At 45.8% G+C, this 25,061-nt stretch overlaps 1 protein-coding gene across 7 annotated transcripts in view; it reads right to left on the minus strand.

The window, feature by feature from the left end:
- The window catches only part of LOC126547685 (guanine nucleotide-releasing factor 2-like), a 143,197-nt gene that overhangs the window by 75,048 nt on the left and 43,088 nt on the right, over positions 1 to 25,061 (minus strand). For all 7 annotated transcript variants that reach the window (XR_008609136.2, XR_008609135.2, XM_055063200.2 and 4 more), the window contains 3 exons: positions 20,122 to 20,374; positions 18,949 to 19,068; positions 6,556 to 6,714 (listed from right to left, as the gene is read on the minus strand). Coding sequence is in view for 5 of the 7 variants with exons in the window: in XM_055063200.2 (XP_054919175.1) it covers positions 6,556 to 6,714; positions 18,949 to 19,068; positions 20,122 to 20,374 (532 nt within the window). In the remaining 2 variants the exon portion in view is untranslated. The remainder of the gene's footprint in view (positions 1 to 6,555; positions 6,715 to 18,948; positions 19,069 to 20,121; positions 20,375 to 25,061) is intronic.

Raw genomic sequence — 25,061 nt, forward strand, 5'->3', positions numbered from 1 at the left:
TACTTCGTTATATTGGGGTTCTAATTACATGGTGTTCTATGGACAAGAGGTTATGAAAAGTTAAATACTTCGTTATATCGAGAACTTCGTTATATCAAGGTTTAACTGTATAACCACAACAACACTTTTCATGCCTGTGCACTTGAAAAATGTGTAGACCAAGCAGCTGCATGTATCAGGAATCGAAGCATTGGACTGGGATGTGCCCTCACTTTTGTTAGGGAGACCGTTTCTCCGTTTTCCAAGTGCCCATACAGCCACTGTGAAGCATTTAATTGACTCTGAACCAAACAGAAATTTAGGCCGCCGCCGAGATGAGGCTGGTTAGGCCTAGACAGCAGGGTGTCGGGCAGCATGCTGTCGTGGGAAGCTCACCCTTGATAGAGGTTCATACACGTCGCTGAATACACATTGATCTGGCATGACATTCCATGCACAGGCTGCACCAACAGCAGTGCGCGTGATGCGGGGTTTGTGGGCATCAACCGGCAACTACCCCAAATGCGGACTGCAAAATTTTGCACGTGCACGTATACTGGTAGGAGTGGGCAAAACTCACTTGTGTAACATTCCAAACTGACAAATTTGTGGAACACAGTTTAAAACCGATAGCATCGGGTTGTCAAAGTCGCACATGCAGTATCTGCACTTCGCGATGAGGCACAACACACCAGGCAAACATTATATGCACTCCCGACCTCGACTGTTTTTCTGTGGTGCTGGAGCTGTAAAAAACAACAAACTGATTTTACCGCTGAAATTTGTTCTTCCGGACTGCCCGATAATTCAGACATTTTTGCAACCCCTGCCCGTGTCAGAAAAAAATCTGTCAACGACAATATTTACTTTCTGCACACAAACTGAAAAGCCAGAGAGACACTGCACATGCGTTTGGTGCGTACCACGTGCATGGCCAGAGCAAAACGCTTCCTCATCACCAAGGCAACTCTGCAGACCCGTTGAGCCAGAACGGTACACACTCATTTTTTTTTCTCTCTCTCCTGAGCTCCTTGTTCGCGTGCTCCACCTCTAGATCTCATCCTCCGAATTGCCTGTCACTCTCCCTTTGGCCAGCACACCTCCTTCTCGAAGCATGCTCGCTGCCTTGCTTGTCTGTGGGATTTTCTGGCAAGCACATTATAACTGGTATTTCATCTCGCGCAGCTGCACTATAAGCGGCATGAGGATACATTGAGTTCTATGGGAAGTTAAACGGGAGGATGTGCAAGGCACAGCTGACAGACAAAGACAAGAAGGGAATGACGAGGAGAAGCGCTGACTTCCAGCTGAACTTTATTACAAAGAACACACATTGTGATCACGTGCACGGGGGTATATATGTGTGTTCTTAGTAATAAAGTTCAGTGGAAAGTCAGCACTTGTCCTCATCATTCCTTTTTCGTCTTTGTCTTCCGTGCTGCCCACATCGTAATGAAACATACCAACTAGCCCATCTCACACCTTGCTTCAGTTAAACGGGAGTAGGGAAAGACTGCATTATATCCGGTCCTGCACTAAAACGGCTATGTTATAAGTGGTATGAGCTGTAGTTCAATATTGAGGTTTAATAAAGATACACAGGAAAGAAGCTTAAACTACAAGAAATATTTCACAGAAGTTCATGGACAAAGTTCATGGAAGAAATCATTCAGCATAAAAAAATTTGCAACCATTCTACTCTGTGAATGTGGGCTACCAGCAGAGCTGTAAAAAAGACAAAGCACACGACTGAGTGCAAAAGTTTACTTATTTTGGGGCTTTTCCCTTGCATGTCTGTAGAAAGCTCTGCGAAGACGCACAATCACTACTAATAGCGACTCAACCTGTCAAGGTGTCCAAATTGAAACGTGTCAAGCGTCTCAAGATGCAAGAAGTTCACAAGGGTGTTCTATGCCGCTTGTTGATGTATGCGTCTGTGACATAATGATTTCAACGTCAGGCTTCTGTGCTAGAGGACCTGTGTTCGAATGCTACTGGTGGATTATTTTAATAATGTTTACTTAATTAGATCCTGACTGGGAGCTTACCACTATCATTGAAAAGAAAGGCGTACAATCACTGCATTCTACCGGTGCTAACATATGGGACCGAAACTTAGAGGTCGGCAAAGAAGCTCGAGAAGAAGTTAAGGACCGCACAAAGAGCAATGGAATGAAAAATGTTAGGCGTAACGTTAAAGGGGCCCTGAAACACTTTTTATCGAAGTGGAGAAAGGCATTTGAAGTAGAAAAAGGCTATTTCAGAAATAGTTTGCCACGAAAAGTACTCCAATGCATTCAGCAGAAGCAGAGTTATTGGCAATCAAAAACAGCCTCCACTGCGCTCCCGTTCCTTCTACAAAGCCTTGCACTGCAAAGGCTACAGCGCAGTGGGGCATGCCCACAACGCTCCGCCTTCTAAATGTCACCGTGGCGTGCAGTTCAAATTTCATTTTGGATGTTAACGTAGATGCCACAGCTTCTGCCTCTGGTGCCTACAACGTGCTAAACATAAGTCAAACGCAGTTGTCCTCAGCGAGCTGCAGTGCACTTGGCCAGTGGACTCGTGGCGGCACCCCGCGGTGGCTGCAGTATCTACACCATGTAACTGACCGCAGCTTTATGTCAACTATAGGCCAATAGCAGCCATCTAAGGAAATGATGAAATAAAGCGAGAAGAAGAGAGCGAGGACAGAGCCCTCTGTTGAGAAGAGAGCGTTCGAGAGAAAGGCAACTTCGTGATCCGCTTGTGAGCTCCACGCACCGTGTACGACAGCAAAACTTGGCTGAGATGTTCACAGCAGCGTATGCTACTTGTGGACTAGGTTATTTTACCAAGCCCAAGGGGTGCTTCAAGGCCCCTTTAAGAGACAGGAAGAGAGGAGTGTGGATCAAAAAGCAAACAGGGATAGCCAATATTCTAAATGACATTAAGACAAAAGAATGCAGCCGGGCAGGCCATGTAATGCATAAGATGAATAACCGGTGGACCATTCGAGTTACAGAATAGGTGCCAAGAGAAGGGAAGTGCAGTTGAGGACAGCAGAAAACTAGGTGGGGTGATGAAATCAGGAAATTCGCAGCTGCAAGTTGGAATCAGTTGGCGCAGGACAGGGGTAATTGGAGAACGCAGAGAGAGGCCTTCGTCTTGCAGTGGACATAAAGATAGGCCGATGATGAATTATTTATTACACAGCACTTTGTTGAAAATGACGAATTTACATAGTTGAAACGACGTTTAAAGCCAGAAGGATGAAGGTTAGGCAAATACATGTACTTCCCATAATTTCCATGCTGGCTGAACTGCCCCAATTGCAGCTCCTGTGGACACTAGCACCAGAGTTACCTCTAGTAATTATTGTATGAAACTATGTATTGGGTGGCTTCTAAGCTTTTCCTCTTACTACGCCAGTGTCAGCCCATGCCGTACTGGTTTGCATAGCCTCCTCATAGAGGACGCAGGAGTTTTGAGGAATGGTTATCGAAAAATGTATGGGATGATAGATGTATACAGCTCCGATGTAACTGAACGAAAGAAGGGAAAATATGTAATGCGTGGAAACAGCCAATTAACATGACAAGTGAACAGTGAAACAGTAAAACCTTGGTATCAGAAACATCTATTTAACAGCAGAAGAGCATGCATTTGGACTGGTTGGTTCATGATTACGAGCAGTAAGCAGCGCTAAACAACAGGACAAAGAGAGGGACACAGACAACAGTGCTGACTAACCAAGTCTCTTTATTCTTTCAGTCAGCATATATATACTCCACCACTATCTCAAAGCACAGAATCAACAGAATTCAGCATGTGCAGGGGCAAAAATTGCAATGAATGCGATAGGAAGGCAATCTCTTTCAGAAGAAGAGAAATGGAGGGAAGGCTTACACATGCTTCGCAGCTATTGTGAATGTGGAAAGCTTCGGAAACAAGACGTGCGTGGTCATCGCGGTATTTTGACAGATAGGTCACATCTTTAAAAGACAGCTTGCAATCGCATTCGTTGCAGTGCAGTGATAATTGACTATCTCTAGCTCGTTTTTGAACTTTGAGTGTTCGTGCATGCGGTCATTGATGTACCGCCCCGTTTGACCGATATAAAAGCGCTTGCATGAAAGAGGAATACTATAAACCACAGAGTCACAACAGTCAACAGTGAACCCCTGCCTGCGCTGCTTTTTACAACTTTTTTTGTTGTTCTCGGTCACCCGATTGACTTGATGGCACAGGCTACCTAACTTATTTCTGGCAGTGAACAGCAACCTAACGCCTGCCCTGCTGACAACCTTTTTGAGAATATGCACAACCTGGTGCACATATGGGATAACATATTTTGGGGTTATGCTCCTCAGTCTCACAAGAGCCTTCTTCCCTTTTCCTCCGCGCACTCAAAGATAGTTAAGTGTGGTATTGCAAGATCTTGCATGAAGGTGGCCCTCATAAGGTCTTGTGACCACCAAGTAGATGCAAGCTTCGAATTGCAAGTAGCCAGGCAAACGGGGCAGTCCATCAATGACCGCATGCGCGAACACTCAAAGTTCAAAAACGAGCTACAGATAGTCAATTAACACTGCATTGCAATGAATGCAGCTGCAAGCCGTCTTTTAAAGATGTGACCTATCTGTCAAAATATTGCGATGACTGCGCACATCTTATTTCCGAAGCTTTCCACATTCATAATAGTGGCGAAGCATGTGTAAGCCTTCCCTCCATTTCTCTCCTTCCGAAAGAGATTGCCTTCCTATCGCATTAATTGCAATTTTTGCCCCTGTGCATGCTGAATTCTGTTGATTCTGTGCTTTGAGATAGCGGTGGAGTATATACCGTATTTACTCGCATAATTATGATCACACCTTTTGTCAGAAAAAATTTACGCAAATTCAGAGGTGCGATCATTACGTGGGTTAAATTTCCAGCAAAAATAATTTTTTTTTTCATCCCGCATTTCCTGCGGAATGACAACAGGTCAACAAATAGGCGGCTGCCACTATATGTAGTGCTGGACACCAAAACAAAAATGGCGGCCAGCAGAGCAAGCCGAATGTGATTTTTTTTTCGTCTCGTGAGTACATTACGTGCATTGAAACAGTTTCTTCCGTATCAGTAATGAATAATATCGTTAATATCGGCAAGTTCGCGGCAATAACGTAGCCATGTCCAGTTTGAGAGGACAGAAACAGATGGGTGTGCTTAGCTCCCAGTGACATAGGAACACAAGGCGGGCAGGCTGTGGAAACTGGGGCATTTGTCTTCACTACTATCCTAATGCAGCACGTTTCCGCTAAGGGTGGGCAAATATCTTAGCTGTGTTACAAGCGTCGGCATATGAACAGGGTACACTTCTAATGTATCAGGGTAAACGTGGCTGCTATCATTGCCGCTCGCGATTTGTTGCGTGCTCACGAGTGCAGACGAGAAGAATCGAAAGGCACCTTTTTTGTTGTTGTTGTTGACAAGAACCATTATAAAGCCTACACATAATAAAGGCAACTTTGGTTGTAGCTTTTTTTTTTTTGTCATGGAAGTGCAGAAAGTGATGAAAGGAATGAAATGGGCATCTGCTTAAGAATGTTTGGGGTGTGCACACCGCTTGGTTTGTCTTGAAGAGTTGTTCGCATAGCATTCGACAGATGGTAAGCGCGATCATTATTAGCTAGACTTGGCACACGACATATCGCTGCGGCAAGTTCGGGGTGCAATCATTACACAGGAAATTTTAAAAAAAGCGGATTTTGACGACAAAATTCAGGGGTACGATCAATATGCGAGTGCGATCATTATGCGAGTAAAGAGGATATATGCTGACTGAAAGAATAAAGACACTTGGTTGTTAGTCAGCGCTGTTGTCTGTGTTCCTTTCTTTGTCCTGTTGTTTAGCGCTGTTTACTGCTCGTAATCTACTTAACAAAATTCAAAATTATTTTGAAAATATATTTTTTTAAATAAGTAAATTAAAAAAATATATAGCTCTATTGAAGACCACAATTTTTGACATTGATGTTATTTTGCTTGAACGTTTTGGTTTAACTAAGTCCTCACACACCATACGTATGCAATGGGATGCTCATAACACGCGCACCTGAGGACTCAATGGTTGGAACAGGCCACTTGCACGTATACTTGAACGTACAAACATTATTGGGAAGTATATGCACACAGCTTTCAAGCAAAACACAGCACTAATGCACCACCTGCCGTTCCAGTACGAGAATGACAAGAGACATGCTCCTTATGCACACCACGAGTGAGCAGCTTGGTGATATGGTTGATGGAAAAGAAGGCAGGAGTGTTGCTACAGTGTATTACCATCACAGCATGACCTTGAAGCATGGCCATAAAAATAGGCATTTTTTTACTGCAGGTAGTGCAAGAAAAGTCATTTCTTTCTTTTGCCATCTTTGATAAAGCCGAAAGTGAAATTGCTGAAAAAGTATTTTTGTTTCCTTAGTTACTACCAGTGGCAACAAGAAAGAATCTTTGTTTTGTGGTCACCAGCAGCCACTGTGGCTTACATCTCAGCACGTACATGCACAAACACAGAAAAAAAGCAAATGTAATAAGAGATAACTGCCAGACCTCAGCGTCCGAAACGTTGTCATACTGAGATGGGGTCCTTGTTCTGGCAGAACGCTGCTTGATGGGAAGGGCCGGTTTGATTTCATCCACACTAGTTCCAAAAGCAGATCCCGTCAGCTCAAATGATTGGTGGCTGACAGAAGCAAGTGTCTTGTCCACCTGCACACGAACAACAGCAACCTTTAACAACTGACTATAATATACAGCGTGTGCGCAACTTTCAGCAAGACAATGCCAAAAAAGAAGCATAGGAAAAAATCTGCTCACTAAAAAGCTGCTCACTCTCTCTAATACAGTCTACACTCATTACAATGGACCCACGTACAACAGACTCCGATATAATGGACCATATTTCAGCCTTAGGACCATATGCAACGAAGTTCGCTTTTAACGGACTGCGCTACAATGAACTATCGGCTACTGCGGACGAAATTAGTAGCAATTTTTGTCAAAAGCGAGAGTAAAAATGGACTTTTGCTGTGTCGTGTCGACAGGCGCTGGCAACTGACATGCAAGGGTCAGCCAACGATCCTGACACAAGCTCAATATATTGCACGCGAGGGAGGGAGGAAAGCGGGGGAGAAGCAAGCCGTCTTTCACGCGCGAGGCACGGAGTGAAGGAGGCGAGGCAATGAGGTGGGAGGCAGTTATACTTCGGTGGCTGCTGTTAATGGCGCGGACGTGCGGGCGCCGTATCTAGAAAGCGATCTGTAATGTGGACAAAGTGCGCGCACGCGCGGGCGCCGTATCTCGAATGCGATCTGCGATGTGGCCAAAGTGTTCGACAGCGCGGTGGCTGTATCGTGAAAGCGATCTGCGATGTGGACAAAGTGCTCGACAGCGCGGGCGCCGTATTTTGAAAACGATCTGCGATGAGGTCAAAGTGCGTGCCCGCGCGGGCGCCGTATCTAGAAAGCGACCTGTGATGTGGACAAAGTGCGCGCCCGCCGTATCTCGAAAGCGACGATCTGCGATGTGGACAAAGTGTTCGACAGCGCGGGCGCCGTATCTTGAAAGCGACCTGCGATGTGGACAAAGTGCGCGCCCGCCGTATCTCGAAAGCGACGATCTGCGATGTGGACAAAGTGTTCGACAGCGCGGGCGCCGTATCTTGAAAGCGACCTGCGATGTGGACAAAGTGCGCGCCCGCCGTATCTCGAAAGCGACGATCTGCGATGTGGACAAAGTGTTCGACAGCGCGGGCGTCGTATCTAGAAAGCGACCTGTGATGTGGACAAAGTGCGCGCCCGCCGTATCTCGAAAGCGACAATCTGCGATGTGGACAAAGTGCTCGACAGCGCGGGCGCCGTATTTTGAAAACGATCTGCGATGAGGTCAAAGTGCGTGCCCGCGCGGGCGCCGTATCTTGAAAGCGACCTGCGATGTGGACAAAGTGCGCGCCCGCCGTATCTCGAAAGCGACGATCTGCGATGTGGACGAAGTGTTCGACAGCGCGGGCGCCGTATCTAGAAAGCGACCTGTGATGTGGACAAAGTGCGCGCCCGCCGTATCTCGAAAGCGACGATCTGCGATGTGGACAAAGTGTTCGACAGCGCGGGCGTCGTATCTAGAAAGCGACCTGTGATGTGGACAAAGTGCGCGCCCGCCGTATCTCGAAAGCGACAATCTGCGATGTGGACAAAGTGCTCGACAGCGCGGGCGCCGTATTTTGAAAACGATCTGCGATGAGGTCAAAGTGCGTGCCCGCGCGGGCGCCGTATCTAGAAAGCGACCTGTGATGTGGACAAAGTGCGCGCCCGCCGTATCTCGAAAGCGACGATCTGCGATGTGGACAAAGTGTTCGACAGCGCGGGCGCCGTATCTAGAAAGCGACCTGTGATGTGGACAAAGTGCGTGCCCGCCGTATCTCGAAAGCGACGATCTGCGATGTGGACAAAGTGTTCGACAGCGCGGGCGCCGTATCTTGAAAGCGACCTGCGATGTGGACAAAGTGCTCGAGAGCGCGGGCTCCGTATCTTGTAAACGATCTGCGATGTGGACAAAGTGTTCGACAGCGCGGGCGCCGTATCTTGAAAACGATCTGTGATGTGGAAAAAGCGCCTGCCCGCGCAGGCGCTGTATTTTGAAAGCGATTTGCGATGTGGACAAAGTGTTCGACAGCACGGGCACCATATCTTGAAAACGATCTGCGATGAGGTCAAAGTGTGTGCCCGCGCGGGCGCCGTATCTTGAAAGCGATCTGTGATGGGGTCAAAGTGCGTGCCCGCGCGGGCGCCGTATCTTGAAAGCGATCTGCGATGTGGACAAAGTGTTCGACAGCGCGGGCGCCGTATCTTGAAAGCGATCTGGTATGTGGACAAAGTGTTCGACAGCGCGGGCGCCGATTCTTGAAAACGATCAGCGATGTGGACAAAGTGCGCGCCATTGCGGTTGCCGTATCTTAAAAGCGATCTGCGATGTGGACAGTGTTCGACAACGCCGGCGCCGTATCTTGAAAGCGATCTGCGATGTGGACAAAGTGTTCGACAGCGCGGGCGCCGTATCTTGAAAACGATCTACGATGAGGTCAAAGTGCGTGCCCGCGCGGCCGCCGTATCTTGAAAGCGATCTGCGATGTGGACAAAGTTCGACAGCGCGGGCGCCGTATCTGGAAAGCCATCTGCAATGTGGGCAAGGTGTTCGACAACGCGGGCGCCGTATCTTGAAAGCGATCATAAAAATAATAATAATAATAATAATAATAATAATAATCTTTATTTCACTCATGAAGTGACGGAGTGCGGGAAGAAAAGCTGACAAGTCAGCTTGACTAGTTTCCAGCTCCCCGGAGTACAAAATAGAAGAAACAGAAACGCTTTTCGCATGGCAACATAAAAACCACAAACAAATAGTAATAGTAATGCAGCCATAACTTGTCGATAACAGTGAGAATAAGTAACGATAGAAATAAAAGTTTGTTAAGTGCGTGATAGACCAATGTTAAAGGAAACGTACAAACATGAAAAAACTGCAAGTAAAAAGCGCTACATAATGAAGGAAAAAACGAAAAATAACACGGCACACATAGGTGTAGTATGAAACAGTACATTGGTACATTGCAATGCGTATAGTGTACATGCGCAGAGATGAAAAAACCACATGAAATTCTGTCATGGGAAAGGAGCTTTGTCACAGAAGAACAATTTCTGTTTCTGGTTCGATGCTGTTTCGGGAGTGAAACCGTTGTTATGGCAGAAATTTAGCAAATGCGGTAGCGTTCTGTTTACCATTTGTTGTCCGTATCCGGTTCTGCACGTTTTGATTAGCCATGGCTGTGTGTTTCGATTATCATAAGGTGTGGTCCTTTTAGAAAGCGATGCCAACCGTAGTAGGGAATAGCTGTTATTTTTTACTTCAAGCTTATAACGTGAACACAGGCAATGCGGATATAGCTCGTCTATTTTCATTACACAGTACTTCAAGAACAGAGGGTGGGAAGGGTGACTCATGGGGACGTTTTCAATATTTCGTAACATTTTTTTCTGTAATATCATGATTCTTTGCAAATTACCTTTTGTTGTGTTCCCCCAAACTAATTGGCAATATTTCATATGTGAGTAGAATAGCGCATTGTACAATAGAAGCTAACCTTTGACGGTAGAATGTATCTGTTGGCGTATGTCAATCCAATGATGCGAGACAGTTTTGACACAACGTGGTCGATATGAATGTCCCAGGTCATATTTTCGCTGAAATACACTCCAAGTATTTTAAATGCGCTTACTAGTTCTACCTTTGAGTTTTGCAGCTTAATGTCTGAGGTAATGTTAATTTTCTTGTTTTTCGCACGGTATATGACAGCCTTCGTTTTACTAACGTTTATATTCAATTTGTTAAGTTGCGCCCATGTATCTAATTTCACAAGCGTTCTGTTCGCTCTCAGAATCAGCTCATCCGTACTTTCTGCAGAGAATAACAGTGTCACATCATCAGCATAAATGACAAATTTCACCATAGGATCGACGTTAAATATGTCATTCAAATATAAGCTAAACAAAAATGGGCCCAGAATACTCCCTTGAGGTACGCCGGCAGAAATTGGGAATATATTAGAAGAGCAGCCATTTAAATATACGTACTGCTTGCGCTCACTAAGGTAGGACGTCAGTAGTGATAGAACCATTCCGCAGAATCCGTAGATTTCAAGTTTCTTTAGCAGGATAGAGTGATTTAAATAATCGAAAGCTTTCGTGAAATCTACGTATATTCCAAGGGCTACTTCTTTATTTTCAAGCGATTCCAGGATAAATTATTTTTGTTCTAACAGTGCCATTTCGATCAGCGATGTGGAGAAAGTGTTCGACAGCGTGGGCGCCGTATCTTGAAAAAAAAAATTATGGGCTTTTACGTGCCAAAACCACTTTCCGATTATGAGGCACGCCGTAGTGGAGGACTCCGGAAATTTCGACCACCTGGGGTTCTTTAACTTGTACCTAAATCTAAGTACACGGGTGTCTTCGAATGCCACCCCCATCGAAATGCGGCCGCCGTGGCCGGGATTCGATCCCGCGACCTCGTGCTCAGCAGCCTAACACCATAGCCACTGAGCAACCGCGGAGGGTCCGTATCCTGAAAGCGATCAGCGATGTGCAAAAGTGTTCGACAGCGCGGGCGCCGCATCTTGAAAGCGACCTGCGATGAGGTCAAAGCGCGCGCCCATGCGGTCACCGTATCTTAAAAGCGATCTGCGATGTGGACAAAAGTGTTCGACAGCGCGGGCGCCATATCTTGAAAGCGATCTACGATGAGGTTAAAGTGCGTGCCCGCGCGGGCGCCGTATCTTGAAAGCGATCTGCGATGTGGACAGCGTTCGACAGCGCTGGCGCCGTTTCTTGACAACGACCTGCGATGTGGAAAAAGTGTGTGCCCGCGCGGGCGCCGTATCTTGAAAGCGATCTGCAATGTGGAGAAAGTGTTCAACAGCGCGGGCGCCGTATCTTGAAAACGATCTACGACGAGGTCAAAGTGCGCGCCCGTGCGGTCGCCGTAACTTGAAAGCGATCTGCGATGTGGACAAAGTGTTCGACAGGGCGGGCGCCGTATATTGAAAACGATCTGCGATGTGGAAAAAGTGTGTGCCCGCGCGGGCACCGTTTCTTGAAAATGATCAGCGATGTAGACAAAGTGCGCGCCCGTGCGGTCGCCGTATCTTAAAAGCGATCTGCGATGTAGACAAGGTGCGCCCACTGCCGGTAGCTTCGTATGTGCTGAAGTTTCGACGTTTAGTTCGCGTTGCAGCGAGACACAGTACGGAGGGTCAATTCGCTTGCTGCTACTGCCGCGCTTATCTTGCTTAATCAGCTACCGCAATCGATGCGTCGCCTTTCGGGCGAAACTGCGACTTTTGTTTTTTTTTCAGGGTGTCTACCAAGTTGACATTTCTAAATTCCCTGGGTTTTCCAGGTTTTCCCCGAGTACCTTTGCAATATTCCCTGAGTGATACCGAACTATGTTTTATGCAAAGACGGGTTGAAACCATATCGCCCGATGCTGTCACTATCTAGTAATCATATTAAAAAAACATTTAAAAATGACTTAATCCAATTTGAATACTAAGGAGTAGTGTTTATTTTATTCAGAAAGAGAATAGAAGGGAGGGGAGTAAAATGCACAGCAAATAATATGTCTTAGAAAAAAATGGCAAATCGAGTCAGACATTTTCAAATACCAATAAAAAGGAGATGCATACAGAAGCAAATATTTTCGAATATGAGCTATTTCTATCAACTGATAGTAAGCTCAGTGATATGAGGCCCAAACTTTGTCACAATTGAGATTCTCTCTCAACAGCTCGTGAGTCAACCTCAACTGTCCTGACATATTCTGAACCCGCGCACGACGCCTCAGTGTTGCGTTTCACTGCAGGCAGGAAGATATGATCTCTCCAACGCTATTCACAGCGTGTTTACGGAGGTATTCAGACTTGGATTGGGAAGAATTGGGGATAAGAGTTAATGGAGAATGCCTTAGTAACTTGGGATTCACTGATGATTTTGCCTTGCTTAGTAACTCAGGGGACCAATCGCAATGCATGCTCACTGACCTGGACAGGCAAAGCAGAAGGGTGGGTCTAAATATTAATCTGCAGAAAACTAAAGTGATGCTTAACAGTCTCAGAAGAGAACAGCAGTTTACGATAGGTAGCGAGGCACTTGAAGTGGTAAGGAAATACATCGACTTAGGGCAGGTAGTGACCACGGATCCGGATCATGAGACTGAAATAATCAGAAGTATAAGAATGGGCTGGGGTGCGTTTGGCAGGCATTCTGAGATCATGAACAACAGTTTGCCATTATCCCTTAAGAGAAAAGTGTATAACCAGCTGTGTCTTACCAGTACTCACCTACGAGGCAGACACCTGGAGGCTTACAAAAAGGGTTCTACTTAAATTGAGGATAACGCAACAAGCTATGGAAAGAAGAATGATGGGTGTAATGTTAAGGGATAAGAAGAGAGCAGATTGGGTGAGGGAAGAAACGCGAGTTAATGACATTTAGTTGAAATCAAGGAAAAGAAATGGGCATGGGCAGGGCATGTAATGAGGAGGGAAGATAACCGATGGTCATTAGGGGTTACGGACTGGATTCCAAGAGAAGGGAAGCGTAGCAGGGGGCGGCAGAAAGTTAGGTTGATGGATGAGATTACGAAGTTTGCAGGGACAACATGGCCACAATTAGCACATGACTGGGGTAGTTGAAGAAGTATGAGAGAAGCCTTTGCCCTGCATTGGGAGTAGCCAGGCTGATGATGATGATGATGATGCTTTAAAGAGTTTATTTTGGTTTGGATGAGGGACACCTGCATCTCGGCATCAGCCAACACATTGTTTTTTCAGCTCAAGCTCCTTCAAAACAGTGGCAGGATGCTTCCTTTCCCGTTCATTCCCCAATGCGTAGGCCCTTTCTGTTCTTGTCTTCATTCCGCCACTAATTCGCCCCATGGACCACTTGAAGCATCTTCTCGGTCAGTTGCACAGTCCACGTCCGATTTTTCGAACTCCCTAGGGGCCGCGAAAACATCCGAAAAATCGGCCAGTTGGAAAAAATAAATGCATGTCATTTACTGCACTTAAGGACTCAAACCACCACAGGCACATTCGAAAACACTCTGAAGGCCTGTCGGTACACATGTTAGACATATCGGTGCTCGTACTCTGATAAGAGATACCGGGTGCATGCCTGTATTTACTCGCATAATGATTGCACGCCTGAATTTTGACCATGTAATAATCACACCCCGAACTTACTGCAGCAATATGTCGTGTGCCAAGTCTAGCTAATATTGATTGCGCTTACCATCTGTCGAATGCTAAGCAAACAACTCTTCAAGACAAACCAAGCGATCTGCAGGCACCAAAAATTCTTAAGCAGATGCCCCATTTCATTACTTTCATCACTTTCCGCACTTCCATGACTAAAAAAAAGCTGCAACCAAACTTGCCTTTATTATGCGTAGGCTTTATAATGGTTGTGGTCAACAACAACAAAAGAGGCGCCTTTCGATTCTTCTCATCTGCACTCGTGGGTATGCAATGAATTGCGAGTGGCAACGATAGCAGCCACGTTTACACTGATACGTTAAAAGTGTACCCTATTCATACGCCCACGCTTGTAACACAGCTAAGATATTCACCCACCCTTAGCGGAAATGTGCCGTATTAGGATAGTAGTGAAGACAGATGCCGCAGTTTCCGCAGCATGCCAGCCATGTCTTTCTATGTCACTGGCAGCGAAGTGCGCCCATCTGTTTCTGTCCCCTCAAAGTGGACATGGCTACATTATTGCGGCAAACTTGCCGATATTATTCATTACTGATACGGAAGAAACTGTTTCAATGCACATAATGTACTCACGAGAAGAAAAAAAAATCACGTTCGGCGCGTTCGGCTTGCTCCGCCGGCCGCCATTTTTGTTTTGGTGTCTCACAGCAAACGTGGGATAAAAAAAATTTTTTTCTCTTCGCGGGAAATTTAACCCGCATAATGATGGCACCCCTGATTTTGCGTCAATTTTTCTGACAAAAAAGTGCGATCATTATGCGAGTAAATGCGGTACATACTATGTCCCGTGGCAATAGCCCCTTCCCACGCTTGTTATGCTTCACTGCAATAAGTTTGCGTATGGTTCACCAAGTAACATTTCTGTACAGAGGCGAAGCTGACTTTCAGGAACCGGCATTATGCAACGTACCGTGCTTTCCAAGCTTATAAGCCAATTGCGAGGACCACAAAGGCAGAGTCGGTGCCATTGCTGACAGCAGCGAATTCTTTCAATGAAAAACACGGCACCCAATGGCAAGAAGCTTGTGGGGAGCACACGCGCCCATCTTCCCCCCCCCCCGCGCCGTCGCGTCGAGAGCCGGCATAGACAGGGGAGAGGCGCACTACGCCCTCTCCCGATTCTCCCTCGCTCTCGCGACGCGCACTTCCTCCCCGACTCGCGGGCAGCTAGCTGACGGGCGAGGAGGACATTCCCCTCGCCCAGGTAAAAAGGTACAAAACAGCGCGACCGGGGGAGACCCTCTCTCTCTGAGGCCGGCCACATAACCTGCCGGACTGGAGTACCTGCCGCTACCCGTGAGTGACCACGTTGCCTGACTATCCCGGGCAACGAGGCCAGCCTATTTATTACTATTACAGAGAGGACGACCCTCTGCCAGTGTTCTTTATTGCCGGTAGCAATAAACGTTCTTACAGTTGACGCCGCTGGTTGCCTTATTCGTTCGAACCCGACGTAGCCGCGATTCCCGCGCTACGGGTTGGGGAGTAACACAAAGCAACTGCGTGGGGCTAGATCCGGAGCTCGCCTCCAGCCCTAGCCGCACGCAGAGTGGAACCCCCACAAGCTTAATAGCGAATGTCGAAGCAGCTAAGTCTAGCATTGCCGCAGTGGTGGCTACGGCTGCCAGCGGATCTGCGAGCGAGAGTGCCGGTTCGAGGCGGCGAGGTAATCAAAATGGCAGCATTGGTGGCTTTGATTAATGCTGTTTCGGACCTGCGGTCATGGCAAAACGTCCGGAAAATCGGACGGCGAAAGGTAGCTTCCGAAATTTCAGACGTTCTGACACATTGACTCAATGGGAAGCATGGTGGTGCCGCGAAGCCATCCAAATTATTGGGCATCCAGAAAGTCGGTCATTCACTGCACACTGGCAACTCCTCCAGCCGACGACAGGGCTAGGGTGGCTAGAAGGGGAGGTGTGAATACCGGCGGCGCAAACGTGACCCCACAGCGCACCGATGCTGCGGGGCGGCGCTGTTGACCAAGGCAGGGTAAGCACGCAGCAGAAATGAGCGCCTCGCCAGCCTCGCGTCGGCTGCATCTCTACCACCGAAGTGAAAGTGAGCCCGTTTCGGGTGTCGCGTGCTTTCTGCGAGCGTCAAAGAATGAATCTTTATCATGAAAGCAATGTTATGTCAGCCCACATCATTACTCCTGTGAAATTTTACGGGCCCAGTTCGCACTATATCGAGATTCAAACGCGTTTTGTCTGTGCGCATTTCGTGAGCTGGCTTTGGGTGTTAGGGGCTAGTGGGGGGCTTCGAAATAATTTCGACCACTTCGGGTTCTTTAACGCGCACTTACATCATACGGCACACGGGCGCCTTGCATATTGCCTTCCTGAAAATGCGACCGTCGTCCTCGAGATCAGCAGTCAATCACCCTATGCGTGCCGTAAGACCTGTAAACTGCAGACATTACCTGATAACGTCTGGACGTATTTACAAACCACTTTTTGTCTGCGCTTGCAGACCTGTAGCATGTAATTTTGACGCTCATATAAGCAATTTACTATGATTGCAGACAGTCAAGCAACAAATCTGGTCACGAAATCGTTTATTTATAAGTGAGGAAAAGAAATTTACAACACACAAGGTTTCAGTGTTCTCCGTTTCTTCTCACTGCTCTGCTGATTGGCACCTTTAAGCAAAAAGTGAATCCTTGTGAGGCAATAAAAACGTATAACTCAGGCTGTCAGGGTAGCAGAATGGTCTAGGCAACCAATCTTTGACATTTAACCAATTGACTGCAAAATATCTCGGCCACAGCTGTGGCATGCTAGCGTGTTGCACTTACTTAAAAATTATGGGGTTCTACGTGCCAAAACCACTTCCTGATTATGAGGCACGCCGTAGTGGAGGGCTCCGGAAATTTTGACCACCTGGGGTTCTTTAAGGTGAACCTAGATTTATGTACACAGGTGTTTTCGCATTTCGCCTCCATCGAAATGCGGCCGCCGTGGCTGGGATTCGATCCCACGACCTCGTGCTCAGCAGCCCAACACCATAGCCACTGAGCAACCACGGCGGGTGTTACACTGAATAAACGAGTTTGTTTTCAAGGGCATTGTCCAGCTTATAGAACGATTCTGAGGGATATAAAAGGCCCTCAAGGTCCCACTCTTTGGATGCCTCTGGTGGAAGCTCTCTGGGGATATTGCCTTTATGGTGCTTCGCAGTCTTCACAATGTATGGGCAAAACACACCTTCTCGCCGCATGACCTGCAATGTAATAAACTAGCCGTGCGTCGCTGCGGTGCTCAACATAACTTTGGTGGTCCACAGCATCTCGCCCTCGAATGACGGAATGTCGGGAGGAACACTCCAAAACAGGCGACGAGACCAACTGACAGCGGAGGGCGCAGGTCAGCGCGGGAGTACCACGCCGTAATACCACGCTGCGAGCAGCAGCGCCACGTTCCCCCTGGTGGCATCGGTGCACAAGGGGGTCATGCGCGCCCGAAGGAAAGCACCGCTGGTATTCACACCTCCCCTTCTAGCCACCCTAACAGGGCGTCAAAGACGATTAATTAGGAATCCCGTCTGTTACTCGAGCCAGCATTACCACGACTTTCGACCCTTTCAATAGAATTACAGCTAATTTTCCCTGATAGAGGCACAAATTCCTCGAGCTTTCCCGAGTTTTTCCAGGCTACTCAAAATCCCTGAGAATTCCCGGTTTTACCGGTTGGTAGACAACGTTTTACTTAGGACGTTTGTCACTCACTCTTTGCAATAAAGTTGTTGGACATTGCGACGAAAGTTTTGGAAGTGAGGAGTCTCGAATATTACGAACTTCGGATAAAACAGACGTTTTTTTGTCAGATTATGTGGGTCCGTTGTAATGAGAGTCGACTGTACAAGGCTCAAGTAGCTAAGCACAGCTGCAACACACTAGACACTTGGCAGCAACTAATTAAATTGCTTCAGTTTCTTTACCCATTCGACAAATAACATGACTGTATTGTGCATATGTATGAAGCTATTACATGAAGATTGGTAAAATGGTGCTTAAACCACCAAGGCTTCTAGGGCTTTGCTACACAGATGTAAATCATATGCCAAAAGCACTAAGCTAAAATATTAGCACGATTACCATATTTATTCAAATATAAGGCGGTCACGATTATAAGGCGAGAGTGCCCCCCAGTTGAGGGGACCCAAGAAAAAAATTTTATGCACACTAATATAAGGCGATATAGAGTAGCTGGTGGATTATTCAGACTCGGCTGGGATTGCCTCAAATGCTGAATTACTACCACCACAAAAACGCAGAATGGTGACCACGAAACAGAGGGGAAGGGAACTTCAACACATGGAGTGTGGGTTATATGCGAATTTTGCCTTTAGGTGTGGCTGCACGGCAGCGCGCGCTGCAATGCCGTGAAGCCACACTATAAGGTGAAATTCACATATAAGGCGGGGGGAGACCTTGAGGCTAAGGGTTCTGGGGAAAAAAAACCTTGCCTTATATTTGAATAAATGCGGTAGATGATATTTAGTGTGCATTCTTACACACTTGTTTAGAGAAAAGTAACCTGGTTCCAGCATGTGTGAACAATCTGCAAGTCCACAGGATTTCTAATAGTTTTACAGTTGTGATATGGTGGTGTTAATAGCGCACACTGGCAAGGTGGATTGCAAACAATAGTCAAGAAAAATCTAGGGTACCTTTTAGCATTTGCAGCTGTGTGCGTACATGTGTAGGTGGGCGGATGTGAGAGATAGAATTATTCAGGTTTGAATATGACGTTCTTCCATGTACTGTGTACTTGGGGGTAATGCCGTACCACAGCAATGCCACTTAAATGTAATCAAAAGAAACGTTTTATCACTGCTTCTCTCTCAATGTTATAATTTGTGCTAGTGGTCTTTGCCATATATACAGGAAAGCAGGGGGGAAAATAGAGAGAAAGAGGGGGCAGGGACATCACACTGCTCTTCAAAAAAGTTTTGGCAGGGAAATTTTAAATATATGTGCATTTTTGTTACCCCCATGATAAGCATGTGTATTTTTGTTACCCCTATGATAAGGGACATGCACTTCAAACTTTATCATATATTAGGCTTCAGTGTATGCTAGTAAAATCACTAGCAAACAATAAATTGTGTACCTGCTTCATGGCTGATATATGTGTTGATGATGATGAGTGACTAAGGAGCTGGTCGACACTGTCACTTCGGCCGCTGACGGTAGTGGTACAAGCGTTGTAGCTGAAGCTTTGATAGCTTGTCTGAAAAACAAGAGCACATACTAGTATTGCAGTCTCAAGGGAACCATTTACATAACGGAGTCAGATCCGGTACACACGTCAGGTCAGGTACACACAAGCTGTTCTGCTTTTGACAAAGGCAATGATGAAATCTCAACAGACTTGCCCCTCCTAAAGAACAGGTTTTACTCAGCGAAGTATACATACCATGTAAAAGATGATGCGGTTGTCACCTTCACTTAGAGTGAAAATTAACTTCAACGTCGTCTTTATTGCTGTCAGCAGCTCCCAGCAAAAAACACCCAAGCATCCCACTCTACCATCATTGTGCTGCCATTTTATTATACAGCATAGTTCTGCAGATATAAAGTAAGCTAAAATATCCTTTGTTCTAACTAATGAAAATGAAGACGATGGTGCTCGTTGAACTACGGGAACATACTGCACCAAGCAGGACACAATGCTCAACAAGTTGGTCTCATATTAAATCATCTAAATCATACAAGGAAGGGGGCATTTAAAGCCAAATTAATTATATTTTGGCCCATAAAACTTCATGAATAATGTTTTTATATCTCTGCTTGTAATTTGGTAAATGCAGTCTGCCTCAAAGCATTTTGTCTAGGCATATTGTGCTGCCATCACTTGACAGATCCATTATTTCTTATTTACATGTGGCTTGGCAGAGATGCCTTCAACAGCATTTCACACCTCATGAGTGATGGCGAAGGAATAGGCACAGCCTTCACTATTTTGGTGGCAGAGAGATGTTACAGCTCTCTAGTTTCGTTATTTCCAGTGCCCAGCTATACAGGACAGTATCCAAGTGTAACAACTGTGTCAAACTACACAGGACAAGTATTCGTCTATATACGGCATCCAACAAGAGAAGACAAGAGACATTGTTGACAGAAAGATTAAGATGTAAAAATTTTTCAGGGAGCCTTCACCAATATATTTGCTGTGGGTGAGGTTGTTTTGCCAATTGGCTTTTTGTGGCTGTTCCAGAAACAGAGTTTGAATTTCAGATGCAGGTTCCTTTACTGATCAACCAATGACAGTCAAGAGACAGACCTTGTGGGTGGTGGCAGTCCAGGCGGCTGGTGAAGATATGCCCAGGAGATCGTCAGCTGAATGGTGGAGGCAGGACTCGAAGCTGCTGGCACCGCTAAGGGTGCTGCTGCCTTGCCAGTCCCCGAACAGTGGCGAACGTAGCACTGCTGACAGAGGCTCCAGGAGGTTAGAGTTAGAGCTGAGTGCCCCAGACTTCTTTTTTGGCGGCAGGGGAGGGGCTACTGCATCCAAGCTGGAACCATCGAGCTGGCTTCTGCATTTTCACAGCACCTCTAGCTAATCAGGGCCCGTTTCTGTTGCACTTAGTCGTATCTTTAATGTCCTAGAAGCACTTAGAGTGACTGCCAGCTGCAATTAGGCCCGAGTTAACACATGCAGTGGTGCCTGACTTAGCCTTAAATAACGCAACAGGTCGGCTGTGAAGAACAGGACTACATCCTTCACTTTTCATGCAACAAGTTTCCTTGGAGCAAAATAATCAGAGCAGTTTAGCCTGGTTGACTGTGCTTTTGCAATGGCACCAAGCAAGTGTTAAGCTTAATTATTCAGTTCATAGATGTTATACATAATTTAATGTACAAGGAATATTGTAGAAGGACATTAGGAAGAAAGCCTGAAGTGCCACCCAAAACAGCAATAGCCGGCCTGACGACAATGGCATGATGAGGAAGGCAAAAACAATGATGGGGGAGTGACAAGAACAATGATCACATGATGGTTTACGTGTTGCAGCCTGCGATCAAATCCTAGGTGAGAACAAATTTAGTTTTATTTTCTGAAGAAAATAAAACTTCCTTCTATTCTTTCTGTAAGTCAAGCCTGGGTCCTACACATTGCCACTATGAATGTGGAGGTCATAGACCTGTCAAAAGCCAGTTTCAATAACTTTGAGCCTGAAGCGAATGTAACACTTGATGCCAGTTTCTTCGATATGCTTCAATATGCTTGCCTAACATTGTCATAAGAAACTCTGTGACTTTTTAAACCTTAATATGAACTAGAAAACCTCAAACAATGTACCATGTAAAGCAGCTTATTGAACCAAACCCTGATTATGCCAGAATGCTTAGGACCACTTTCCTGCCTAGCCCAATATGTTTTTGCCCATACAGTATTGCAAACAATGAGTATGAAGAACACACATATGACTTTTTTAAAACCAAAAATTTTTTTCTTTTATACAGTTCAATTCTACAAGAACCATTTAGGACAGCCGGAACTTAAAGCAATTAACAACCAATATTTATGGTACTCTTTCTTTTTTGTTTCCTAATGCAACGGAAAGCTTATCAGTCCATGTCCAATATCACAATGGTAATGCAGAGAACATCAGGAACATTATTATCAGAATTTTTCTATTTGAAGTCGTGGTTGAGTTCATGGATTCCTATGCTGGAAACAGTGAGAGCTGAGTGCGATAGTGATTGTAAACCGGCAGTGGTGGGGAGTAGACAACAAGGTTGGCCCCAGTTGTAAGAAATTCTCTTACTTATCAAGCTGATTATCTGGCTCACACTTCCTGAACTGTTGAATTATTTCAGCAATATAGCTACATGCTTTCATGGTTTCTTTTAGCCAAGCCAAGTTTTCAAATGAAAAACAATGTTTTTACTATAATGAAGTGTATTTTTCCATGTGATGTGCAGTTCAGTGGGTTGCCACTCGGAAGCATATTGTCTCTTGAAAACCTAAGCAAGCTGGAGTGAAGAATTTTCTGAAATGTGCGACCCGAACTTAGGCTACATCCATATGAACTAGTGTGAGAAACAGTAATATGCACTGCCATGCAATGGGGGACGACAAGGTTCTGTCATTCCATTCGTTGCCTCACAGGCAATGCCACTTTAAGCCTGATCTTTCCTTAAATCGTAATATGCATAAAATAAAGTGCAAATGCCTATAAAATATAAATAATGGAATATGGTACACTTAATAACAGCCAACTTACGTACCGTAGTCTGTGGTTACATGGTAAGAATGCAGCCCCAGTACTTCTATTTCACCACAAATTGTGACATACTATTTTTCAAGATATTTTATGCTAATTTAAAATTATAACTCCTACTTAAACCACAAACAGCATGTTCGAGTCTATCAGCACAAATCATTGTCTTTTGATTTCCATCAAAACATGATAAGACATTCTGGGTGGTGGTTGATCCCTTTAAGGATGAGTTATGAATGTCATCCAGGTAAACCACAAACACTGTGTACATTGCTCTGCAAACTATAGAATATTTTCTAACTTATAAATAAATTAGAACATGTATATCTGATTCTCCAATTAATTCTAATTCTTTTTTTTTTTTCCTAAGGCAAGTGTACTTGGTATGATAACATTGATGTAAACAGCCTTTGGAAAGCACTATCAAAAATGTTTAAAAATTCTGGTGCAGTTGACATCTCTGAAGTCAAAAACAGCACACAAATAACTTAACATGAAAAAACTTATTAATTTAATGATGCTGCGTCCTTCTGTGCCTCCAATTAGTTAAAACTCCTGAAGTTGGTTTATGGTCAATAATGCGTGTGCCCTAATACACTGCCAAATGCAACCAACTACTCTTCCCTCCCTCCTCGCTCCATCCCCCTCAACATATATATAGATATATATATCACGGCAGCTAACAAAGGACGACACATATAATACTTAATAAAGTAAACATTTTCAGTGTAATGCACTATCATGCAAGCTGTGTAGACATCACATGCTACACATCACATTAGGCCACACCAAACACAAATACACAAGCAAAGGTGTCAGTGCACAAATTGTTCAAGCACTGAAACAAATAAAGAAGAGTAATGCCATCACTAAAATGCAAGTGCAGAAGTTTGTTTCCATCACATCTTGCCATCAACCACCTTTATTAAAATGGGAGTGGCCTGTTATGCAAGACAGGACTAAAACGGCTGGAATGAATGCATGGTACCTCAGAGCAACAGTACTGCTCGCAACATAACTAGTCATACCATTGCAATCAATAAGTTTGCAGTCAAAGCAAACAGAACAATTCTGTGAGACACACATTAGGTACCTCTAGAAGCTACCTTTTTAAACTAAGAGATATGCAACACCCTTAACCCTGATCATGCAAGAGGCATGTCAGAAGCTGGTGCCTTTCGAATACAACTGCAAAGACGAGACCAGAAATGGCATCAGTTGTTCAAGTTACAGTGATTGCCACATTTGATTTTGTTGATGCCCGAGTTAAGTGCTCAACTTCTGCTCGCAAGCTATGCACTGTGCAAGCACTTGAAGCATGTGTAGATTGAGGTGCACCCCGGTGCATTAGTGCGGGCATTCACCTATTCTGTCATCCCTACGTCTTTCCCTTTCCATTTGCAACAGTCGTTGGAGTGGCTTTGTCTATGGACCGGTTTGCAGTGGTGGCGCCCACGCTGCCGGCGGCCGCCGCCATGGTCGGCAAAGCGAGTGCGAGGGAGACCTCCTTGGGACAACACTCGGTACATACACGTTTTCCTCTCATCTGTTGGCTCTTTGTTAGAGTCTTGTACATGAGCTTGTCTACGGTGTCGTTGCGCCTTCGGCGAATGCATACCTGGTGTCGCTCCTTTCCCGAACACTAAGCCGAGAGCGGTGCCTAGCGCGCATGTATAGTCCTACTTCACCGAGCTGCACATATCAAGAGCCCAAGCTGACGGAGATTGCCCAAGCTCTCGCAAGTGGGCCCGCCCATTGGTTATCGCGTGAGCAAGCAGCATAGCCACGGGGACTTTTCCTAGCAGCATGTTACCGAGAGCGATCCTCTCGCAGCGACATGCTAGCGGCAGCGGCACCCTGTCTGTATATTTCACCCTTGGCGCAGGAGACCTTTGATTCTCATGCCGGACTGGGCATTTGTGCCGTGTGGGGCATCACCGGAGACAAATAAATGGTTTCCGCTAACTTAGGGCAGCACTGTGTTTTCTTGCGTGCGTAGTGCTCGGTGCCTCCCTTTTGCGGCCTGAGTGCACACGCAGCACGTGCTAGACTACGAGAGGTGACGGCTGGTATGGCCCAGTGGCTCGCTAAGCCCAAACCACAGTGGTCAGTACTCCTGTGAGATACAAGGCCCCCCACAAGCATTAAAAGCAACATACACCACTTGTCTCAAAAGGAAAAAGCCAAAATATTTTAAAACAGTGCAGTGCAGGAAATAATGGTTAATGGCAACATGTTGCAAGTGGCACCAGTCATTAGTAGATAGGCGATAAAAACTAATTATGAATATAAGATTTAAAATCAACTGCTTATTTATTCAGGGCAGTGTAGCACAATAGTGGGGCTGAAGCCAGTCAATGCACAGGTACGTCCAATTACTATGAATCCTAAGACTAGCAGTACTACTTTTAAGATGCTCATGCCAAAACTCTTGTCACAAAATACACGAGCATTCCCCGTGGACTCGGCAGCAGCAGTCATGGCGATCGCATGCTTTTCGAAGCGCTTCGGTGTACATTCTCAGGTGTCGGCCAGCCTATATCTGCGAGCGGTTTGACTTCAGCGACCGCTGGACACGACAACCATCATCCGACCACGTGCTTCATCAGCGTTTCCTGGCCTAGTGCACTGCGCCTGCATGGATTCCTGGCGGAGAGCAGAAAAGCTGGCGAAGAACGCATCGACGCTTCACTCGGCAGCAGCAATCATGGCGATTGCATGCTTATCTAAGCGCTTTGGTGTACATTCTCAGGTGGTGAAATTTTGCCCTACTAGCCTGAGAGCTTTTACATTTGTCGTGACTGCTGCTGCTGCATACCAACTGTCGCTTGTACCTGCTCTTCTGTGCTGTTGTTGTCATAGTGTTATCCGAACTGCATGCTTATTTTCTCCTTTACCCAGTGGAAATGTCAAAGGAACTTGTTAAACTTTTTTTTTTGATGAACTGAAACGAGAACTTGAAGAAGAGTTCCATGAACTACAGGAAAGTCTCAAA

Source organism: Dermacentor andersoni, chromosome 1, assembly GCF_023375885.2.
Source record: "Dermacentor andersoni chromosome 1, qqDerAnde1_hic_scaffold, whole genome shotgun sequence".
Classification (NCBI taxonomy): domain Eukaryota; kingdom Metazoa; phylum Arthropoda; class Arachnida; order Ixodida; family Ixodidae; genus Dermacentor; species Dermacentor andersoni.